Source organism: Pseudorasbora parva, chromosome 6 (assembly GCF_024679245.1).
Source record: "Pseudorasbora parva isolate DD20220531a chromosome 6, ASM2467924v1, whole genome shotgun sequence".
Classification (NCBI taxonomy): domain Eukaryota; kingdom Metazoa; phylum Chordata; class Actinopteri; order Cypriniformes; family Gobionidae; genus Pseudorasbora; species Pseudorasbora parva.
The window spans coordinates 34,436,670-34,460,105 of record NC_090177.1 but is presented as its reverse complement, the minus strand read 5'-3'; the positions used below and the strand labels follow the sequence as shown (position 1 = coordinate 34,460,105).

The window sequence follows — 23,436 nt, the reverse complement described above, 5'->3', positions numbered from 1 at the left end:
TGCATAATAATTAAACCATAAACATTTATTAAATTGCTTAAATGTTCACTTTTTGATTGTTATTGTTGCCTCAATTAATTATGTGTCTGATTTTTATTTTCCAACCTATTTTGTGTTCATTTTAAGGCAGCCATATAGTCATTTTTAAATTGGTTAAAAAAAAAAAACTGCCCTGCACGTTGGGCAAACACGTTGTTGTTTTTTAACCAAGCATTTTTGTGTATAATAATAATAATAATAATAATAATAATAATAATAATAATAATAATAATAATACAAAATTGCACATATTTTATCCAGAGTAGACGACGGCATAACGGTATGAATATTCACATATTATTTACTTAAAAACTACGTCATCTTTTCTCGAAACTCATAATCGCATAGGCTACGTCATAATATTTTGAACATTATCGAATGATGTGCACGTTATAAAGATACGTTGTAGCCGAAGAGCCTTTTCGTCATAACTGAGCGGCATGACGTCGAGCCGCACCAAACGCTTCCATTCAGGCAGGGGCTTTATGATGCAGAAATACCAAAATGATTGGCCTGATATCAAAATGAGTGATCATAAATAATAACGCGAGAGTTTGCAAGTTGCCTGCCGACTGTAGTCACAACTGTCAAAGGCAGCAGCAGCGGATACGCGCGTGACCCAGCACCCATACTGTTACTGTACACGGTCGCGGAGATAATATCCCTATCAAACAAATACACGGCATAATCCCGAGGTAAGGACAGGAATCGAGGGGCTGCGGGGAAACTGCGCGACGCCGTGCCTTCCCCTCCGCTTTCTTTGCGTCGCGTTCACTTCTTCCACCCTCGATTACTGCACTAAACAAATCCCCGTGCCTCCTTTAGCAACAGCGCGAGGGTTTTTCTTTTTTTTTTTTTTTTTTTTTTTACTCCTCCTTCGTATTAAAGTCGCCATTTTGCTTCACTGCCTATGAAAGCTTCTTGTATTTTCATATTTTTGGCGGCGTTTCTGCGTATTTGTGCGCGTGCTTTTGAGTTGGATTTTCATATGTGAGAGCTCGTGGATTACATATTAATGAAGAGGGGCGCCGAGTGCAGTCTGGAAACACGGTGAAAGTGTTCGGCTTGTGGGCATTTGCATCAGCTTGCTCTTTTTTTCTTCCTCCTCCTCCTTCTTCTTCTTCTTCATCATCATCTCCCTCCACGGATAGGCACAGCGGGGGCTGTGAGTGTGGCTGCCGACCGTAACGCCCGTCTGTCCGCGACCCCCCGCGCGCCAGGTGTGTTTGCCATGTAAAGTCAAGCGGCGCGACGCGAGAGTAAAGGCTACAGCCTGACCCCACGTGGGTGACCCGCTCACCCGCCAGTGTTGGGTGGCTTTCCAGGTAGGTGTGGTCTTCGAGAAGTCGATTATCTGTCAATACTGCCAATCAAAACGTAAGCTCGCCTTTCCTTTGCAAAGTAGCTTGGTTTCATGTGTTACAAGGTGTTAAAGCTTTTTGGGGGATGGAATATGCAAGATAAATGTGTTGTTGTGTTTATGTGTGAACTGTCAGGTGTAATATAAACACTCACACACTGTTTGAGCACTTGCAAATACTTATGTGGGTCATGCTTACTATGTAGTAGGCCTACATGTGACCCTGGACCAGTCATAAGGATCAATTTCTTTGAAAATGAAATTTATACATCATATGAAAGTTGAACAAAGCTTTTCATTGATGCAGAAAGGATAGGACAATATTTGGCAGAGATACAACTATTTGAAAATTTGGAATCTGAGGGTGCAAAAAAAAAGTCTAAATATTGAGAAAATCACCTTTAAAGTTGTCCAAATGAAGTCTAATATATTTACTATATAACTTGTTTATACTACTAATATATTATTGTAGGGAATTTACTAAATGTCTTCATGGAACATGATCTTTACTTAATATGATCTTTACATTAACTAATGATTTTTGCTATAAAAGAAAAATCAATGATTTTGACCCATACATTGTATTGTTGGCATTATACACACACACACACACACACACACACACACACACACACACACACACACACACACACACACACACACACACACACACACACTTGCAAATGTATGAAATATTAACTGTGGACTGTGTTGATATTGCAAAAGTAATATTTTTAATTATTATTTAAGTCAACTCAGTCCTCAATAAGCAATAATTAACTCAATAATGAAATATTAACAGCTCTTTATTTCTATTCTGTTAAGTCCATATACTTTTAATTTTCCTGCCATTGTGTAAACAAGTAATGACATGGAAGTGTTTGAGTCTGACCATAGCATTTTAGAAATATATATATATATATATATATGTTTTATAGAAATACTTGATTAAATGACAACTTAAGCACATTTATTCTTCAAAAGTTATAGTTTGATAGGCACTGCATGAATGAGCCGTGTGTGTTTCTCGGATTGTGTAGGCACACGTCCATCCACAGCCTTTCTAAAGTGTGTGATAAATTCCCCAAATACCATAGCACTTAGTCCTACCAGCTGCTTTTCCTATTACCTTATTGCTCTTTTCCTTTCTGGAATAAACTTCTGGCTTACAAATGAGCTTGAGTTTCTGGGCCATAAATAATTTGGTCTAATGATCTTCAGCACTTGAAGATCCATCGTTCTTCTATGTGGGTTAGGTGATGGGAGGGCCATTCTTTGATATGGTGATACAGCATGCGGGCTCTTTGTGGTTTAATAGCACAGTGAAACTGTGTGCAGTACCTGTTGTTTTGGTTGGCATTTGAATGGGGAAGGGTTGTCACATCCTATCGCATATCCTGTGATGGTTAGAGTGGCTAGAGCTTGATTTCTTGTCTTTTAAACATACTGTACGTGTGTGTCAGTTCATGTAGCATTTTTTCTTTTAATCTTAGTAAAGTTTGTCGTGATCACACTTTAATGGCAAAAGTAAACCTCTCAATTAGCACTCACCGGAAATGTATTAGTTCCTCTGACAACGAAACGTTCCCACAGCATGCATTAGTTGAAATATTTGTCTGTGATGTTCATAAAATGTCTTTTGACACATGATAAATCATGCAGCCATATGCTCAGGCACTGTTCAGCAAATAATAGAACACTAAATTAATGGCAGTTTAAAAAGACACAAATTAGTGACCCATTAGGCCAATCCTAATGAAGAACTGAAATGACATTGATTTAAGTTAATAAGAAAGTATGATCACATTCTAATCAGTGCTGTTTACTTTAATTAGTCATTGTCAGGCTTCATTCATTGCAATGAGCTGGCCATTTCCCTTCTGGATTGATGACTGAAAAAAAAAAATACATTCAGCCAGAGATTGAACTCAATTAATTTGGGTGTATGTGTGTGTGTGTGTGTGTGTGTGTGTGTGTGTGTGTGTGTGTGTGTGTGTGTGTGTGTGTGTGTGTGTGTGTGTGTGCTCTTAAAAGTAATTATCAAATGTTTAGTTAACAGGAAAAATGGACAGACATATGAATAGATAGATAGACAGACAAACAGACAGGTAGGTAGGAGGTAGGTGGATGGACACATAGATAGACATACTGATAGATCGGATAGATTGGATGGATGGATGGATGGATGGATGGATGGATGGATGGATGGATAAACAGAAAGACAAACAGATAAATGGATAGCTAGACACAGACAAGTAGGTAGGTAGATAGATGGAAAGATAGATAGATAGATAGATAGATAGATAGATAGATAGATAGATAGATAGATAGATAGATAGATAGATAGATAGATAGATAGATAGATGGATGGATGGATGGATGGATAAATAAACAAAGAGATGGATGGATTGATGGATAAACAGACAGACAAACCGATAAATAGATAGCTAGACACAGACAGGTAGATAGATAGATAGATAGATAGATAGATAGATAGATAGATAGATAGATAGATAGATAGATAGATAGATAGATAGATAGATAGATAGATAGATAGATAGATAGACGGACAGGCAAACAGACAGTTAGGTAGATGGATGGATGGATGGATGGATGGATGGATGGATGGATGGACGGACGGATGGATGGATGGATGGATGGATGGATGGATGGATGGTGGACGGACGGACAGACAGACAGACACAGACAGACGGACCGACCGAACAACGGACAGACAGACAAACAGATAAATAGATAGCTAGACAGACAGGTAGATATGTAGATGGATGGATGGAAAAAAGATGGATGGATTTATGGATAAACAGACAGACAAACAGTTAGATAGCGAAACAATACAGTTAGTCCACGGATCAATACATATCATTTTTAACCACGCGTTTTTTTGGTTCGGTTCGTTTTTTTTAGTATTCTATTCTTATGCGACAGGAACAGAAAAAGGTTAAGGAGAAAATGTTTTTATTGCAATACTCTTTCTTTATTTCACTTAAAAGACTTGAAAACCCCTTACTTAAACTTAAAACTTTAGTTAAAAAACCCTTGTGCACATTCCCAGTGTATTGTATAATATTAAATACATATATATATATATAAAGATTTACAGTGGCAGCTCAGAGATGTACAGCAGCATATGAGTATGAATTTGAATGAATAAATGTAGGCTAAAATTAAAACTACATATCCTTCAATATACAACATTAATTAAAAGCTACTGTATTAGAGGTGTTTTTATTTTATTTTATTAAAATTATTTTCGAGGTGAACTGTCCCTTTAAGGACAGCGTGTTCACTAGGCTGCACTGCTGTCAATTGAAGACCTGCTCACATATCATAGACGCACGCAATTTTACTTTCACTTTAGACATAACCAACTGTGTTTATATGTTAACCTTGTGTGTATTTGACAGTATTAGCGCAGTAAGACTGTCCAGTAATCGTGTTTGACAGACGTTTAGTGTGCGCACTCAATGCAAAACAATGCATGGCACGTGAATGAAATGTTTAACCGGCAAGGCTTTAAAACGTGGCTGACACCCCCTAACTTTAGTGCATATGATTGTATACAGTGCCGTTTCTAGGCATAGGCAAACTAGGCGGTCGCCTAGGGCGCCAACAGCTGGGGGGCGCCAGTGAGCCCCCGCCCCAGCAAGATTTTTTAGTTATTTCATATATATTTTATTATTAATATTTCGTACTTTTGCTATATCAAGGCATTATGATTAGTTGTGATTATTGGAGTTAAGTCGCCATGGTGATAGTGGCGCTGCTGTAATGAAATGAGATCATGTAGAGGGCGGCGGGGAACGTTGTCATCCGTGGCGTTGTAACGCTCGTGTCCGAGTGAAAAATGCGGATAGCGCACTTAATGTAACTGGAGTGGATGCAAACACGGAGGCGATTAACATCAAACAGATCGCACTTTATTCCCCGCTGAACTCTCATCACAAACTTCCTTTCCGTCCACAGCATTACTTAATAAAACAAAACTGTTAGCAACAGAAAACAGAAAATAATCCCCACACATGGGAGCTCAAGACTCAGTGCGCACATACACAAAATGCAGACTTCGTTTGGAGGGAGCGCGCTCAACTCTTAAAGGGGCCACACTATATTTCTACTCGTTACAGCGTGCTTTAGTTTCATCATCATGAAAAGGTCAAAGCCATCAGGGGCTCAGTATCGTAAAAAGAAAAAAAGGAAACATAAAAAAGAAAGCAAAATATAAAGGTATGTTTACCTGTATTTACTGCTTGTTCTCACCTATTTACTGGTTAACTTTACTTGTTCTCTACTAAGCTGTTCGCTCTATCATAACGTTGAGCAAAACATTACACTGAATATTAGTACTGGACCGACCACACGCCATGCTCATTTATTACAGCTGCAGAACATTATAGCATAGTTAATTTGAATTAAAAAAAAAAAGCATTCCATCAGAGATAGCTGTTTAAATTGATCAAGTAGGCTAATACTGTCATAACCATAGGCATCACTAGGCCCTTTTTTTATCTCGGCCTCAGCTTCCCCCCCCCCCCCAAAAAAAAATGTGATTAAGCTTTAAAACATATGAAAATGGCGCGAGGCTTCGGCTCTGGCTTCTTCCCGTCTTTTAGTCTTTGTGTCACTGTTCTTCAATCTGCAGCGGCGCCGAGTGACATGGTTTTCAAGCTATTGTTATCTAATTTTTTGGCCTTCAGAACATCTTAAAATACACATATGTAGATCATAGAAATCAAAATAAGGAAGTCATATTTGCTTTATAAGTTATAGTTAAAAAAAGGGGGGGGGGGGGGGGGGGGCATGGGTGCAACATATGAATCTTGCCTAGGGTGCCAGAAAGGCTAGAAACGGCCCTGATTGTATATTTGCTCATATCAGCGCGTAGACTTACAGGCACACTCAAACATAGCTGAAATAAACTAAGAGAAATATTTAAAACGGAGAGAAATGGAAATAATTAATTAAATGCAAAACCGAAAAAAAACCGAAATTCACCAGCGCATATTGAACCGTGAATGCCGTACCGAATGGTTCAATATTATATTGAGTATTGTGACATCCCTAGAGATAGATAAGATAGATAAGATAGATAGATAGATAGATAGATAGATAGATAGATAGATAGATAGATAGATAGATAGATAGATAGATAGATAGATAGATAGATAGATAGATAGATAGATAAGATAGATAGATAGATAGATAGATAGATAGATAGATACTTCATTCATGAAGTTTCTCTGGCATGGGAAGACAACCGTGCTGAAAGACTGTATTTGTAATTTCCCCCCATGCAATCAGGCTAGGAAAATTAGATGTGTGTGAATGTGCAATTTATACCATTCTGTGTGTGTGTGTGTGTGTGCTGTACGGTCTCAGCAGGTGTTTGTAATCCCCAATTTAAATACTTTCAAATACAGTGAAAACATCTTTGTGTTTATTTTGTTTGTATGCAGTTAATGCGTTTTCCTTTGGCCTGATCTATTTGTGTCCTAAACAGGCATGGACACCTCCAGCGGTGCCCGGGTGGTGAAGCCTTCCTTGGGCATGTCAAAGGGGCGTGCTGCCAAACAGGCCCACCCCGCCGAGATGGCCCGCATGGGCAGCACTGAAAACGACAATCACGGTAAGAACGCAAGCTGCTCGGGTTTAGCATAAAGAGCTCACGCACAGAGCATGCAAAGTGTAAAAAATCATTGGTTGAAGCAGGTGGTACTCATCAAACATTGACGCTTAAATGGTAGGCATATTGAAAATAAATAAATGGCTTTGTAAAATCATTGACATCATTTCAGTTTCTTGCTTGCACGCATTTCAGAAGTCTGTGGAGTACGTTTACACATTCAAATAGCTGGGTTTTTTTACAACTACACAGCGGTTTTGACAAGCGATTTCACACTTGTGTGCTTAAGAGAGGAAATGATGGCTGCCTTATTATGGTGAAAGGTGTTTTGACAGATGAAGTCCTTCTGCTGGTAGTAAGCTTGTTTTTTAATGTCAGTGAAACGCATACCATCTCCCTGAATGGCTGAACTTCAGGCCTATACAGATTTTCAGTGTTGGAGTAAAAATAAATGTTTTGTTTTCTCTGAGTTCCCAAGCAGAGCAAGTTGTTTAAATGGACAAGCAGAATGGAAAGAAGTGGTTAAAGGGAGAAACTATTCTCTTATTAGATCAGCAGTATAGCACTGGTTCACTGTAAACCCTAACGCTCTAAATAATTAGTTGGTTCGAGTAGAGCCAACTCAAATTAAACCAATTAGTTCAAACAAAGTCACTTTTTACGCTTAGAACTATCTTTTTGTTTTAAGTTCTATAAGGGACACATTAAGAAATCTGAATTGTTTCATTGTTATAAGTTGCATGAGCTTATTTCTTTTAATTTACACTAACTTAAATTTGAATCAGTAAAATTTAAATGTAATTTTAATCAGTAATCAGTAAATACAATATTTTTTTTGCAAGATTAAGTAAAAGAGATTTAGTAGTGTTTAAAGACACGATTAAAATATCCCAAAACCACTAAAACAAGTTGTATATTTTGTTGACTTGTGTACTTACATTATCCCAAATGTAGGGATGAAACGGTATGGAAATTTCACATCACGGTTATAGTCACCTTATGGTGCAGAGATCACCTGTGGGATCGAGTTAACTGCCCTGCGAGCGCGGTGCTGGAGTTCCTGCTGGGGAGATTCTCCGCTGGGCTAGCTCCCCCCACATTAAAGGTGTATGTGGCGGCCTCAGGTGCTTACCAAACTCCTTTGGGTGGTGTTTCTTGGGGCGACTCCCTCTGGTTACTCGTTTCCTTCGTGGCGCTTGGAGGCTGAGGCCTGCAGTACGCACCAGGGTGCCGACCTGGGATCTCTTGGTCCTTCAAGGTCTTTCCGAGGCTCACTTTGAGTTTGTTGTTCTAAAGACGCTTTTTCTCCCTAAGAGTATAGGAGATTTACAAGCTCTCTCGGTGGCACCCTCGTGTCTGGAATTTGCGCCCGGTATGGCCAAGGCCTTCTTGTACCCCAGGCCGGGCTATGTTCCTAAGGCTCCTCGAACCTTTGTGCTGCAAGCCTTTATCCTCCGCCTCTGGTGACGTCGGACCAGGACATCTGGGTGGTCGAGGCTATCTCACTTGCTTATGTGACGGCCGGACAGCCTTCTCCTTGGCCGTCCAGTCCCACTCTACTAGGAGTATGGCTGCTTCGCAGGCACTCTTGTCAGGTTCCTCCCTGCAGGATGTCTGTGATGCGGCAGGTTGGTCTTTGCTGCATACCTTTGTCAGATTCTACGAACTTGACATTTATTCTACTCCTGGGGCTCGGGTGCTTGCCTCCTGACACTTCACAGGCAGGCATCCGGCTCCTATGGGGGCTTGGGTATTCTCGTTCCCAAAGCGGTGACGCAGCTGGAGTTCCTATGATAGGGAACGTCTCGGTTACGTCTGTAACCTTAGTTCCCTGGGAACAAAACGCTGCGTCACCGTGCCATACTCCCCGCATGCCCACAAGCGTCTCATTTCATCCTGTTCAAAGGCTAACGGCGTGTGTTTGCCGGTGTGCTTTATAGTTTCCGGGTCCGTGACGTCACCCGCCTATGACGTTCCGTCTTCCTATTGGACTAATGACATACGTGCTTCACGACGCAATCACGCAGAGGCGTTCCCAAAGCGGTGACGCAGAGTCTCGTTCCCAATTCAGGGAACTAAGGTAACAGACGTAACCGAGACGTTATCAGTATTATCACAGTTTTGTTCAAATGAGGTAAAGTGTTCAAAAAGAACCAATGCACACACTGAAAACATTTAAACAAGTTTTATATTTGAAAATCAACAAACAACAAATAAATAAAGCAGTTCTATTCACTTTTTAAAAGCAAGATTGTATTCTGTGGGATTTTATTCCTTATATTGGCCGTCGTCAATAGCACGACAATGCATAAATAATAATTTGTTGTAAATATAATCTCTAATATTATCTCTATAATATGTTCAAGCAATATTCGCATCAGTGTCCTATATCAGCTATGACGCATTTAAATCTAGCATATTTTGTGTACAATTTCATAAACTCAATAGAAACACGTGTGATAATGCAGGTTATAATGCGTAACGCGATTATAACAGATGGCTTTTGAAAAGCCTATAATAAGTAGGTGACTATAGCAACAGCGACGTGAGTGACTGTGTTACACACCACAGCTGAAATACACCAAACAAACGGCGGTTCCTTAAATGTCACCCTAGTCGTGTCTGAACGTTCGTCTTTGGCTCAATCCAGACATAGGTTTGGTATTGAGGTCAAAGTCCACTTGCCTTGCGTTCGCAAACCTTCACAGATTTGAAGTGTTTCCACTATTACAGTGACTTTCTTCTGGCATGTTCTGCTGTAGACAGGGTGACCAGAGCCTCTTCGATTCATTTTCCCTCAGGACTTTTGTAAAAGCCAAAATATAGGCACTCCTCAGATTTTGTCCTTTTAGAAGGCTGAAAAATCTCCCGGTGCTGTCACTGCCTTCTTTCATTTCTTCTCATTCAGAAAACAGCGTCGCGTCACGTGCTGCGCGTGCCTGCACTAGACTGGATAGGATTTACCGCAAGTTTTCAAAATCGTGATAATCACTGACGGTTTTAATGATAATTACATTTTAAACGATATTACTAACCGTCAATACATTTTATCGTGGTTTATTGTGAAACCGGTAATCGTTTCATCCCTACCCAAATGAACCATGCCCTTGCGTCGCATATCAATGAATTATTTTGTAGAAACCATGGAAACACCAAACACCGTGCTGGTACTATAATTATAATATCATCAAAAAGTTTATTTGTTTCACTAATTCAATTCAAAAAGTATATTATATTCATTCATTACACAAAGACTTATATATTTAAAATGTTTATTTCTTTTAATTTTGATTATTCTAATTGAAAACTAAAGAAATGTCCAAATTAAGTATCTCAGAAAAGTAGAATATTATTTAAGACCAATACAAATAAAGGATTTTTAGAAATCATGGCCAAATGAAAAGTATGGACATGAAAAGTATGAGCATGTACAGCACCAAATACTTGGTTGGGGCTCCTTCTGCCTGAATTAGTGCAGCAATGCGGAGTCGCATTCCATCAGTCTGTGGCACTGCTCAGGTGTTATGAGAGCCCAGGTTGCTCTGATAGTGGCCTTTAGTTCTTCAGCAATGTTGGGTCCTGCATATCACATCTTCCTCTTCACAATACCCCATAGATTTCCTATAGGGTTAAGGTCAGGCGAGTTTGCTGGTCAATTAAGAACTAACAATTAAGATACTATTGTCCATAAACCAGGTATTGGTTGCTTTGGCACTGTGTGCAGGTGTCCTGTTGGAAAATGAAATCTGCATATCCATAAAGTTGGTCAGCAGCAGGAAGCATGAAGTGCTCTAAAATAACTTTGGACCACTCAGCAGCAGTCCAGTCCTTTTTGTCTTTAGCCCAGGTGAGAGGCTTCTGACGCTGTCTGTTGTTCAAGAGTGGCTTAACACAAGGAATGTGACAGCTGAAACCCATGTCTTGCATACATCTATCTTAAAGCACTGACTCCAGCTGCAGTCCACTCTTTGTGAATCCCCCCCCCCCCCCCATTTTAAAAAAAATCCTCTCCAGGGTGCGGTTATCCCTATTGCTTGGTACACTTTTTTTCTACCACATCTTTTCCTTCTCTTCGCCTCTCTATTAATGTGCTTGGACATCGAGCTCTGTGAACATTGATCTTTTGCAATGACATGTTGTGTCTTGCCCTCCTTGTGCAAGATGTCAATGGTCGTATTTTGGACAACTGTCAAGTCAGCAGTTTCCCCATGATAGTGTAGCCTACAGAACTAGACTGAGAGACCATTTAAAGCCCTTTGCAGGTGTTTTGAGTTAACTGGCTGATTAGAGTGTGACACCAGGTGTCTTCAATATTGAACCTTTTCACAATATTCTAATTTTGTGTGATATTAAATTTGGGATTTTCCTTAGTTGTCAGTTATAATCATCAAAATTAAAATAAATAAACATTTGAAATATATCAGTCTGTGTGTAATGAATGAATATAATATACAAGTTTCACTTTTTGAATGGAATTAGTGAAATAAATAAACTTTTTGATTAGGGCTGTGCAAAATATCGAAATTAACAAAATATCGCGAATGTAAATATCGCAATATGCATATCGCAACGGCACGCAATATCTGAATGATTTTAATAGGCTACTTGAACATTGTAATAAGTGTACATTTTAGGGCAACACGTTTAGCAGAGAATGGACCGGGCACACGACTGTTACTTATGTGACTTGCTTGATGTTAAAAGAGTTATTATAAATAACTCCTTGCAGTCGTGCGCTGTCTGACACACACAAACACACACACACAGCGAAATGTGTGCACAAGTCGTCTCTCTGAAAGCATGTGATCCGTTCTGTTTCATTTCTTGTTACACACTCAAAACTGTCAACACACACATTTATGTCAAAATCGCTGTCTTGACAAGTAGTCATGTAAAAACTGTCGATTGTGAACAATATCAGTTTTGTCACAGGGTGTTTGGGTGTTGGGTTCATGTTTCATGTTTTTAGGGTTTTCATGTTCACAAGCTGTGTCTCATTTCAGAAGGCTGCGTCCTCCGGAGGTCGCATTCGAAGGGTGCATACGTCATAAGGCCGTCTCATTTCAAAAAAGTGAGCAGGACACTTCAAATGCGACCTCCGAATGCATCCTTCTTTCACAGGAATTCGGAGTGTGCATGAGAAGTATCCTTCACGGCTGGAGATAACCCACAATTCTTTGCGTCTCCGTTAACAACCGTCATATTGTTATTTTTTTATATTAGGCTATATGAAAAAACAGCACCACCGCCAGATATACATGCGAGCGTAGGTGTGGTGTTTAAATTAAGCTTAGTTCAAGCTTTTGTGTTTTTTTTAAAGCTCTATTACCTCATACAGATAGTTGTGGTAAACAGGATTACAACTGTTTAGTGCATTTTAAACGTTTAGAACAGTACATTGCTGTCAAGACAAGAAACATTTCATAGTAATTTTCAAGTTATAAATCATTTTCATTCATATAACTGGCGTGAGAGCGCAACGAGGCTGAACTTGTTGGCATAGCAACGTGATACTTCCTGCCTGTGTGTCCTACAAAGGACGTCTCGTTTAATTCTGATTGAGGACACTCCGTATACTGCATCCTACACAGGACGTGTCCTCCGGAGGACGCAGCCTTCGAAATTTAATGAAATGAGACACAGCTACAGTCATGTTCTGTCATGGACTTCCTGGTTTGTCATGTGATCCTGCCATGTGCTCCCTTGTCTTGTGTTCTGATGTGTCATTGGTTTATTGGTTGATCATTGTTCACAGGTGTGTCTTGTCTAGTCCTCAGTCTTTGTGTATTTAAGCCCTCATGTTTGCCATGTGTCTTTGTCTGTTATTGTGATGTTGTAACCCACAGTTGGTGAGTCTGTTTAGTCAGGTCTGTTTAGGTCAAGTTTGTTCTGGTCAAGTCTTGGTTCTATGTTATACGGTTTGGGATTTTGAGTTAAATGAATAAAGGAACTGCACTTGGGTTCTTAACCTTGCCTCCTGTGGAATATATTACACTGTTGAGGAAAGAAGCTGAATTTATGTCAGTAGGATCCGTGCATTAGCTCTTAAAGTGACAGCCTGCTTATACAGTAAAGCTGCCGCTGTCTATCAAACAAGACAAGAACGAGAGTAAATCACTCTTGGCTGAATAACCTTTGTAGCTTTATTATGTATCAGTGCATATTTAATTAATGTGAAGACTACTGTTTTTAGTTCTTATTTTTAATAACAAAAATTAATTGAAATAACTAAAATAATTGTCCACCCCTAGTTTAGGAGTCTTTGTTTATCTGGACGTTCTTGATGTTCAGTTTTAGGGTGCGTTCACACCTGTAGTTCGTTAGTTTAGTTCGTTTGGTCCGGACAAAAAAACAAAAACAAAACATAATAGTCCTGGTCCGCTTAACGTTCACACTGGCATTTTTAACAGCGAACCTAAAGTTACCGAACCAAAGGCATAGGGAGACGGTAACAACCTGATTGGTCGGCTTATATGACGTAGGAGCTCGTTTACAACACATATGGCATTTTTTTTTACCAGAGAACTCATGAAGAGCTCATGAAATGTTCAAAACAAAGCAGTGTGCTGGATTAAACACGATCATTTTATGCGTGTACATGTGGCATTATTTTTACCCGCTGGGAACTCATGAAGAGCTCATAAAATGTTCAAAACATTCAAAACAGCAGCAGGATTTCCTCCGTTGTGCAGAAAAGAGATGGGCGACTCTTATGCAAAAGAGACGGCCGTTCTGTCGTCTGTACCTGCTAATAATGGGCAACACAGGAACTTTGATTAGAAGAACCAGATATGCTTTTTGTGTGTTTTTTCTAGCATTTTCGAAACATGCTCGTCGGACCAAATATTGATGAGGCACTTCCTCGTTGCTCCACGTTTGCCCTCTAACGTTACTCATTTTGGATACACCGATCTTTCCGCGTTGTCAAATCAGCTGCATTATGCGTCGCTACTCCGTCTAAAATTATGTGATGCTACTCCGCGGTTGAAACACCAATTGAGTGATTACACAACATATGAAACATTTCAGTAAGTTGTAATGTATCCTCAACATACCTTAAGCAATATTAATTCATGTTTATTCTTAAGGAAGAGATGACCGCGTTCACTCGCGCGCCACGCCGCCCCTTGAACTGACGTGCCTAGATACTTAATATGTTCATGTGGGAACTCGGATTGAAGTATGTTCTGCACTTAAAACAAGCCGACTGTTGACTGTTAAAGAGTGCATTCGGAAACAGTTCTGAAAAAGTTACACCCCTATAAGATATTATGTTTTTCCCTTGATGGAAATGGTGCTGTATTTGTTATTTTTGCGATATTTCTTTTTTTTTTTTTCCAGCTTGAATTTCAACTTGCATATCAATTGCCCCCTCAAACATTAAAATGTATCAAAGTCGATAGATTTATCTATAAATTATTAGTGCTGTCAAAATTAGCGTGTTAGCGGATGCAATTAATTTTTTTAGTTTAACACGTTTAAATTGTTTTACGCAATTAATGCAGCATCTACCTTTTCTGTTATCCTTTGGCTAGCGTTACATTATATGATCACAATCTTATTCATGCAAATACTTTTAAAAGGATCATGAATTGAGAAGTTAACTTTCCCTTGAGCTTATGATTTATAAATGGTAATGGTAATACAAGAATATCCTGTAAGTTTCAGAGTTGAAAACATCCTTGTTAGTCAAAGAAAAACTTTTATTGCCACCAGGTCCAGCAGACGATGGATCTCAGAATATGACACATTTTGACGTCATGGTATTATGTAAACCTCAACATAACATGAACAACGCCGTATTCTGTAGCCCCGCACACCGACTCGTACCACTGACATGGGTATCGTTAGGTTTTAACGGTATTACTACTCTTATCGATACTGCTTATCGGTCTTTAGGAGACTCTCCAAGCCGGTCATTTTAACATGGATTATTGTGTACATTTGATCGTTTCGACGCGAGTGTGAAACCGAAAGTGTAATTTGCTCGTCCCGTTGCGGCTGTTTCAGAGCGCGCGCCGACTTGGGAACAAACTCTTGCGCATATTTTTGTGCTTTTAATTGCTCTTTTTATTATTAAACGCGTCCCACAACTTACCAACAGTGGCTAGACTGTATTTTACAACAATCACTGATCAGGCTGATTCTGTCATTGCGTTTGAGTTTTAGTGAGAAATGACAGCGTTGCTGCAAAGGGAATTAAGTTGCGCTAGACATAAATATTATTATTATAATCTTTGGAAGCCAAAATCTAAAATAAAATCAGACTATCACAGATCTAAAGTGTAACCAGGCTATGTTTGAATTAGTTCTGTCCTCTGTCATCACTCATTAGGGCTGTCGTTTTGCGCCTCTCTCTCTCTCTATCTCTCTCTCTCTCTCTCTCTCTCTCTCTCTCTGTCTCTTATGTCACGTGTATTTTCAAAAGTACCGACAGCAGAACCGATAAAGTCCGAGCTCTTTCAAAATTCACCCCCGGGGCCCGTTTAATACCGCGTTTCGGTACCCATCCCTACATGACATAGGCCTACATAGAGCTAAACCGGATCCAACTTCTAAGCAATAAACATGCCGCATAAGCTTCATTCGGTTTCCAATATTATGAATGCATGTATGAGCTTTATTTTTAATGAAAATCCTGCTTACGTGGGGAAGACATTGCATTTGTTTCTTCATTTCTGATCACGGATTGATTTGTAAACAAGAGATGGATTTGTAGACAGGATGACATTATGAATGAATGAAGCAACAATGATTAAAAATGTTTTTTTTTATATGTGATAGTATTGCATTGTTACAGATCGTTTGACATCTATTGTGTGTACATGTCTAACTGAACATACCTTAGCATGCTGTCAAAAGATGAAGAATCCTTAATTTGTTGGTTCATTGCGATTCGGGATCAGACTTAGACATGCATGGGCCAGGGTTGTAAAGCCCAACGTCCCGAGGCTATTGTCTGAGGTCAACTAATGACGTTAGTGTGTTTTTTCACAGTAATAGGCTATTTTCTACACTGGTTTTAAGGCTATCTCCTGCAATGCTTGGTTTTGATGGGCGTGACGCACTGGAGACTTGGAAGTAAACGGCCACAACTTTGGATAAGCTTTGCTTATTTAATGAGCTTTAGCTCCCCACGAGTACACGTTAGGGATTTTTTGAAGTGTGTGGGGAAGTGGCAAGCGGAATGAATCGGCCCGCCCGATCGGTGGATATAAGTGCGAACCGTGCATCACACACACGCACACACACACACAGCAAACTATAATTAAGTCCTCTTTTGCACTAAATAACAGAATTATGCCAAAATGTCAGTTTTGTCCAGTAAGAGTCAGACAAGAGTCGGAAGGCCACAGGTTAATATTAAATTTATTACAATGGGTTTATGTGAAGACTAGGGATGTCACAATACTCAATATAATATTGAACCGTTCGGTACGGCATTCACGGGTCAATACGCGCTTTTGAATTGCGTTTTTTTCCGTTTTGCATTTAATTAATTATTTCTAGTTCTTTTCATTTGAAATATTTCTCTCAGTTTATTTCGGCTCTGTTTGAGTGTGCCTGTGTGTCTATGCGCTGATATGAGCAAATATCCAATCATATGCACTATACATGTGCACTATAATGCGATTTATCACGATAATGAATATGCACGATATTGTTATCGTGGGCACTTTAAAATATCGTAAATAATAATTTATTAACAATTAATAATTTTTTATAATGCACTCAAGAATACTTTGCCCATCAACCGTATAAATGCTCAACACCGCTGTATTCTGCGTCAAAGGGACACACGCTCAGGTGTAAATGAGAAGCACATGAACGAGTGAAGGAGACTGAATAAAACGCGCGTTCAGTAACAGCAGAGGGCGCTGATGAACTGCAGAATGCAGCGATTACCCCGGAAACCCGCAAACAAAAGAAACCGCGTGTAGTTTTTAAAACATCCATTAGTTTTTTGTAATGAATGTTGTTCATCACAGCACCAAATACTTAATACTTAAAGACTTAATAGGCTATTTATTTTCAAACTTAAACATTTTTATGTTTTAATCTGGACTACAACATGCCCTAATGATTAGAACTGTTCTAATTATTTGTTATTGTTCAGTAAAACTTTAAGACATACGACTTCATTAGTTAGCATGTTAATTCATTAACATTTTTTTCCTCGCAACATGAAAAATTGATATCGGCACATGCACTAAAGTTAGGTTAAGTTAAGTTAGTTTTAAAGCCTTGCCGGTTAAACATTTAATTTGCGTTCTACATGCGCTGAGCGTGCGCGCCTGTCAGACACGTGATTACTGGATTAAGTTGTCTTACTGCGCTAATACGGTTAAATACAACAAGGTATATAAACACAGTCGGTTATGTCTAAAGTGAAAGTAAAATCACGTGCGTCTGTATATGAGATGTGCGAGCAGGTCTTAGCAGCGCAACCTATTGATTGTGAACGCTTGTACTTAAAGTTCACCTCAAAAATTATAGAGCTATTAAAATAGACAAAGAAAAAAAAATCACTCACTGCTCTTGAATAAAGTAATAATACAGTAGCTTTCAACCAATGTATATTGTATATTGAAGACTATGTAGTTTTAATTTTAGCCTACATTAATTAATTCAATTCTACTTAAATGCTGCTGTACATCTCTGAGCTGCCACTGTAAAGCTTTATATATAGCCTATTTATTTTATATTATACAAAACACTAGGAATGTGTACAAGTTTTTTTAAGTAAAGTTTAAGTTTAAGTAAGGGGTTTTCAAGTCTTTTAAGTAAATTATAAAGAAAAGAGTATTACAATAAAACATTTTCTCCTCATCCTTTTTCTTTTTCTGTCGCCTAAGAATAGAATAGCAAAAAACCGAACCGAAAACCGCGGTTAAAAACAGAGGTATGTATTGAACCGTGGACTAACTGTATTGTTGCATCCCTATTGAAGACTGATTAAAGATTAATTAAAGCCTTATAAATGTTCGAAAGGAAGTAGCTTTCAATTATAATGAATTATATTGAATGTCTATCATTAATATGTTTTAAAAAATGTCAGATACTGGTGTTCATTCATTAAAATATACTGTCTTTAAGTTAATTCTACATTAATTAAATGAAAAACTCTGATGTTTTAGTCTCAATTAATTCAGAAAAAATGTGCAATACAGTTTTTATAATCGATTGACATCACTAGAAATTATTTATATATTTTGTAAATGCATGTAACAGATCTTAATGTGACAAATTCATCCAATTGACAAGTCCACAAGACCATAGGGCGAGCTCCAACTTTGGGGCCGACATGTGCCCTCAATGCACAATGTTTCCAGTCCTGCAATGGAGCGAGCGCTGCAGCAGATGTCTACCTAACAGTCAAAGCGGCATTACACCATTTAAGTGCAGACTCGTAGAAAGACCACAAGTGTTTAGGATGTCATTTGGGACAGTGCCTACACTGAAGAAAAATCTGCCACTAGGCCTATTATAGTTTTATTTCATTGTGGCTTTTATGTTAAAATTAGTGCTGTCAAGCAATAAAAAACGAATTTACTAGATTAATCAGAAATCTTTTCTGTGATTAACGGCAATGAAATCCATGTACGTTTTTAATATATTTTATAATGTAATAATTTCACAGTAACTCTCCAAATGAATGTAGAAACAACATAAAACAGTATATTTTATGTTTGTTTAATGGCATCTTTTTATGAATGAAGGCCAGTATCACTGATACTAATACTGCTACTGATGTCTCTATAAAATTGACCCTCCCAATTTTAAACATTATAGGCATTCAATATTACAGTGCAATTTCAAGCTATCAATTTTTGTTACATTTATTAGGCTTCAAAAAATACCACTGTAGCAGATGGAACAAGAAGGTGTTTAGCAGCTGTGGGGCCATGACTGATGCGGGACATGGGAAAAAAACATTCAGCTTCGGTTACAGAAGTACAAGCCAAACTCACTGCATTTAGACCTTCAAAAAATAATCCGGTCACGCCAGGGCTGGCCCAAGCCTTTTTGGGGCCCTATGCAGAATTTTAAATGGGGGCCCTTGGTATGATTGAGTATTGTCAATTCTTGATAATTCGCACACCCATTATCAGTTTGATTAGTTGTAGCTGTGTTGCTTACATCATGTCTGCATGTCATGTTTTTACCCTTATACGGTTTTTAACTGTACCAGTAGAAGAGTGGTCAGGTGTTAATTTGCACTTTAATATTCAAAGTCTTACAGTACAGTTCAGACTGGGATATGTGCAAATTTTAAAGATGTTTTTAAAAGAAGTCTCCTAAGCTAAATATACTTACAATTTTCCCCCCAAGGGTTCTTTGATGAATCGAAAGCTCAAAAGAACAGCATTTATCTGTAATAGAAACAAAACATTTCCATCAACAATAATAATCAGAAATGTTTCTTGAGCAGCAAATCATCATTAGAATGATTTCTGAAGGATCATGTGACGCTGAGGACTGGAGTACTGATGCTGAAAATACAGCTTTGATCACAGGAACACATTACAATTTACTTGATATTCTCATAGAACACAGCTATATCTGTTTGCACTGTATTTTTGATCACATAAATGCAGCTTTGGTGAGCATAAGCTACTTTAAAAAAAATGTTGGTGGATTTATTTCAAACATTAAAAACAGACTCTTTTCAACTTACTATGCTTTGGGACACACTTGTTCCAATCTCACATACCATTTAGGATGGATAGTATGGACACTGGGATGCAGGGATAGTGTTGCAGAAACTTTGAAGGTGCACTTAGGACTCTTCATCACCATCTCTGTTTGACTTTTTTCAACAAAACAGCTCAAATTATATATTTTTATAAGCCTAAAATTGTAAGGGAAGGACACAGTTTTAAACACTGTTTTTTATGTACTGATCAATAGATTTTTGTTTAAAAACCTTTCATTGAGCGCCATTAAGAAAAATTAAATGAGTGATGATTTTTGTGGCTTGTAAAGGCAATGTAAGTATCATAAAGTTTTGAAATACATAACAGGCTATGATATTGTTATAGGCTAGAGAGTACAACATTGTTGGCTGTTCTAGAGCTAGAGATATTCTGACAGTAAGCAGCGATCACTTACATCCAAACCACCAATCTGAGGCACAATTAGGGAAATGTCATAATTGAGTATGTATATGCATTGCTGTTTAATGAGCTCTTGTGAAAAAAAACAAGTGATGTTTCATCGTTCTGGTCCATTCACTCCGCTAGCGCTACTCATTTTTACGGCAGTTAAGTGCTTTGAAAGAGAACAAAGGGAAGTTCCATATTCATGTTTTTTTTATTGTCAGTATTAGGCCAGCATGGGCATTATTAATAATTGAGGCTCTCTTTGCTAACCATAATTTGATAGGCTTTAATGATAATGGATTTTTTTTATATTTTGCTAAATGGAGAGGCTTATGGTAGTACAATTATGTAATTCAGTTGATCCATTTGTTTAGCATTTTGTTTAAATGTAAAATGTGCCAGAAGTTTTAGTTATCACGCTAAATTGCAGCAACTGCTAGGAACATAAAAATCCCATAATTCTTTGCTTAGACTGAAGCGAATGCAGCCCGTCTTACTGGCAGAAGTCTGGTGGAAAACAAACTTGGCGCGGACTCACAAATGAGCTAGGAGAATGATATTTGTGCCGGGCCATGCTGTTTGAATTTTACTGCGGATTGTGAGGAGCATTTTATTGCTATCGCAGCGTCAGGCCAGACAGTCTCTGCCGGAGAATATTTATCGCTGAGTTTGCAGCCCCTAGATGCAGAGCGCCTCTCCTCGACATGTTCTAAAGCAGGTTCCTAATGCATTCATTTAACACTTACCGGAATGGATGTCGGCTTTTGTAGAACAACAATCTGCCCTTAGTATTTCCACCGACCACTGAGACAGAACTGAATGCTGTCTATACAAAAGTAAGTGACACAGGCACAGGGAACTGATTAAGTGGGTTAGGGGGTTAATTGATCAATTGACACACATTATATTCTCATCAGGGTTTTTACTGATGGCCTTTTGACAAGCTCAGATCTTTTAAAGGAAACCTATCATGAGTGTTTTGTTCTTCGTATTGAGACAGCAACTGTTCATCAGAATGAGTTACATATTGTACATTTAGATATTCTTTTTGCCTTCCTATTTGTGGCCTGTGATTGTGGCTACTGCTTTTAACTTGTAAACAATGTTGTCTGGAAGGAATTCAGACATGAACAATAGTGTTTGTTTTCTAGCTGCGGTTGTGATGTCACAATGCCATCGGGTCGGGTCGAAGCCGAAGCATTCCGGCAAGCCTTCCCGGGATGAAGTGTCGTTCATGAATTGATCTTTGTGTGTAAAAGCGTGTACGTGTTTGTGAGACAGCGCATGGCTTCTTCTGCCAAGGTTGTGAGACAGTTGTCTGGTCTTAGTCAGTTAGATGTCGGCAGCTGAATTGCACGCTTGCAGCTGTTTAGTTTCTAATGTCTGGAACGGCTTCATCTTACTTTAAAAGGGCCATATTCAACATGTTTGCTGCGTGTTATCTTTCCCCTGAAGTCCACTTGTAATTACAGAAGAACCAATATTAGTTTAGGCTTTACCAGCCTAATATTGGATTGGATATAATAAAAAGATAAAAGTTTCAAAACTTAAGTCCTGAGACGCTGTTGGTTCCGGTTGAAATGGCGGGGGTGTAGTGGTGTTCCTGGATGCGCTATATCTAGAGACCTGCCAGATGGATGTCACGTTTAGTCCTGATGATGATTAAAACAAACTCAGGTAATCTGCAAGTAGAAAGGCACACAAACAAACTGAATAAAATGAGGAACTTAAATACACTCAATGACGAACAGGTGACAACTCATTATTTAGAAACCATTTCCACCTTCTCTTTGACCCTTAGAGATTTTGCTGCTGTACATTTAAAGGGGAAAAAAGTCATTCTGTTTGACCCGTAGGACTTTCTTTGTCCCATGGAAAACAAATGGTTGAATGTTGGATAACTCTTCTGGGCGCTCTTTTCCATGCGGATGACATGGTGTTGGAGCTAGGGATGTGACAATGTGGAAAAAAATACACGCAAATCTGACCCAAATCTTTAATGTCACAATTGTTAACATCTATTTGCATTAGTTTATATTCAGCAGGTCACTTATGATGAATCAGTTATCGGCAAATATGGTCCAACTTTATTTACTATAAACTACCAACAGTTATTGCTATCTGTAAAATTCACTATTGGTCGACCTCTAATAAACACTACTTTAATGGGCATTTATACAGAGGTCAGAGGCAAAAAGAAAATGCCGTTGAAAGTGTTCTGAAGACAGCCAGTTCCCTTCAGCGATACAATAATATAAATACTCACCCTCAATTCAATATTTATATTTTTCTTAGAAAATGTTATGTATTGTAAACAGTGTGCTGTGCCTGATACAGTTTCTGTGTCTTCAGCGTGTCCTGTCTCTGGCCTGTGTTAACTTCTGTTTACAGACTAATATTTCCACCCAAATTACATATTGGTAAAATGATTGCAATGCAGTTTGTGCAAGCCCAGATCAGAGATCGGCCAGAATAAAATGAAACAAAAAACGTTTGTTTGGAGCAAAAACCATCCGGTTCTGAACGATGGACGCTTGACAGATGCATCTAGTTGGAGCCAAATCATCATAAAAGTATTTTAAAAGCAGTCCATACAACTTAAAGACCCTGTAAAGTAAAAATTAAGTATGTGATCTGAGTTTGTCACACCAAAGAAAAATATGTTATTAACCTCCCAGCCAAATTTGAATGATAATAAAAGTCGGCAAGTAAATAAAATAAGAGATCAAAATCTTGAAAAAATGAGCAGTATTCAGTATGTCAACAGAGTCATGCAATCACTTTCTGTGAGGACAAATAAATTACATTTATTTTCACTAAAAATCTTGACATCACTAAATTTTAGGAGCAATGGGAAAAGCAGCAAAAAAACAGCATTTTTTTGTAAATGGCTTGGGTTGACTGGGGAAGGGTTTGGACTTGCTGTATGAAGTTTTGAGGCTAAAAAATCCTTTGTTCCATGATATACAGTGGCTATAAAAAAGTCTACACACCCCTGCTAAAATTGCAGGTTTTTGACGGATTAACGCATGGGCCTACCATGCACGTGCTCAGGGCACAAGCAGAGGCAGGAGGGGAGGGGGTTGTCTGCGGATGGGCCCTACTGGCACCCCCAACCCCAAGCTGAACTAGAAATTGGAGCACTGCACCCCAAACACCCATTCCCACCACCTACCCCACCCCGCCGAAATGAGAAATCAGAGCACCGCAACACCCAACCACTCCCCCGCTCCCCTCCTTACACACACACACACACACACACACACACCCCCCCCTGCTGAACAGAGCACAAC

At 38.8% G+C, this 23,436-nt stretch overlaps 1 protein-coding gene across 3 annotated transcripts in view; it reads left to right on the top strand.

Annotated features, from left to right (window-relative positions):
- Positions 1 to 451: 451 nt before the first annotated feature.
- Positions 452 to 23,436, top strand: part of znf512b (zinc finger protein 512B) — a 102,298-nt gene continuing 79,313 nt past the window's right edge. Inside the window, exons 1-3 of one of the 3 annotated variants that reach the window (XM_067446768.1) lie at positions 453 to 734; positions 1,191 to 1,364; positions 6,918 to 7,043. In XM_067446768.1, coding sequence (XP_067302869.1) covers positions 6,920 to 7,043 — 124 coding nt within the window. In that variant the 5' untranslated portion in view covers positions 453 to 734; positions 1,191 to 1,364; positions 6,918 to 6,919. Of the gene's footprint in view, positions 1,365 to 6,917; positions 7,044 to 23,436 lie in introns of all 3 variants that reach the window. The other 2 variants (XM_067446769.1, XM_067446767.1) reach the window with 2 other exon arrangements.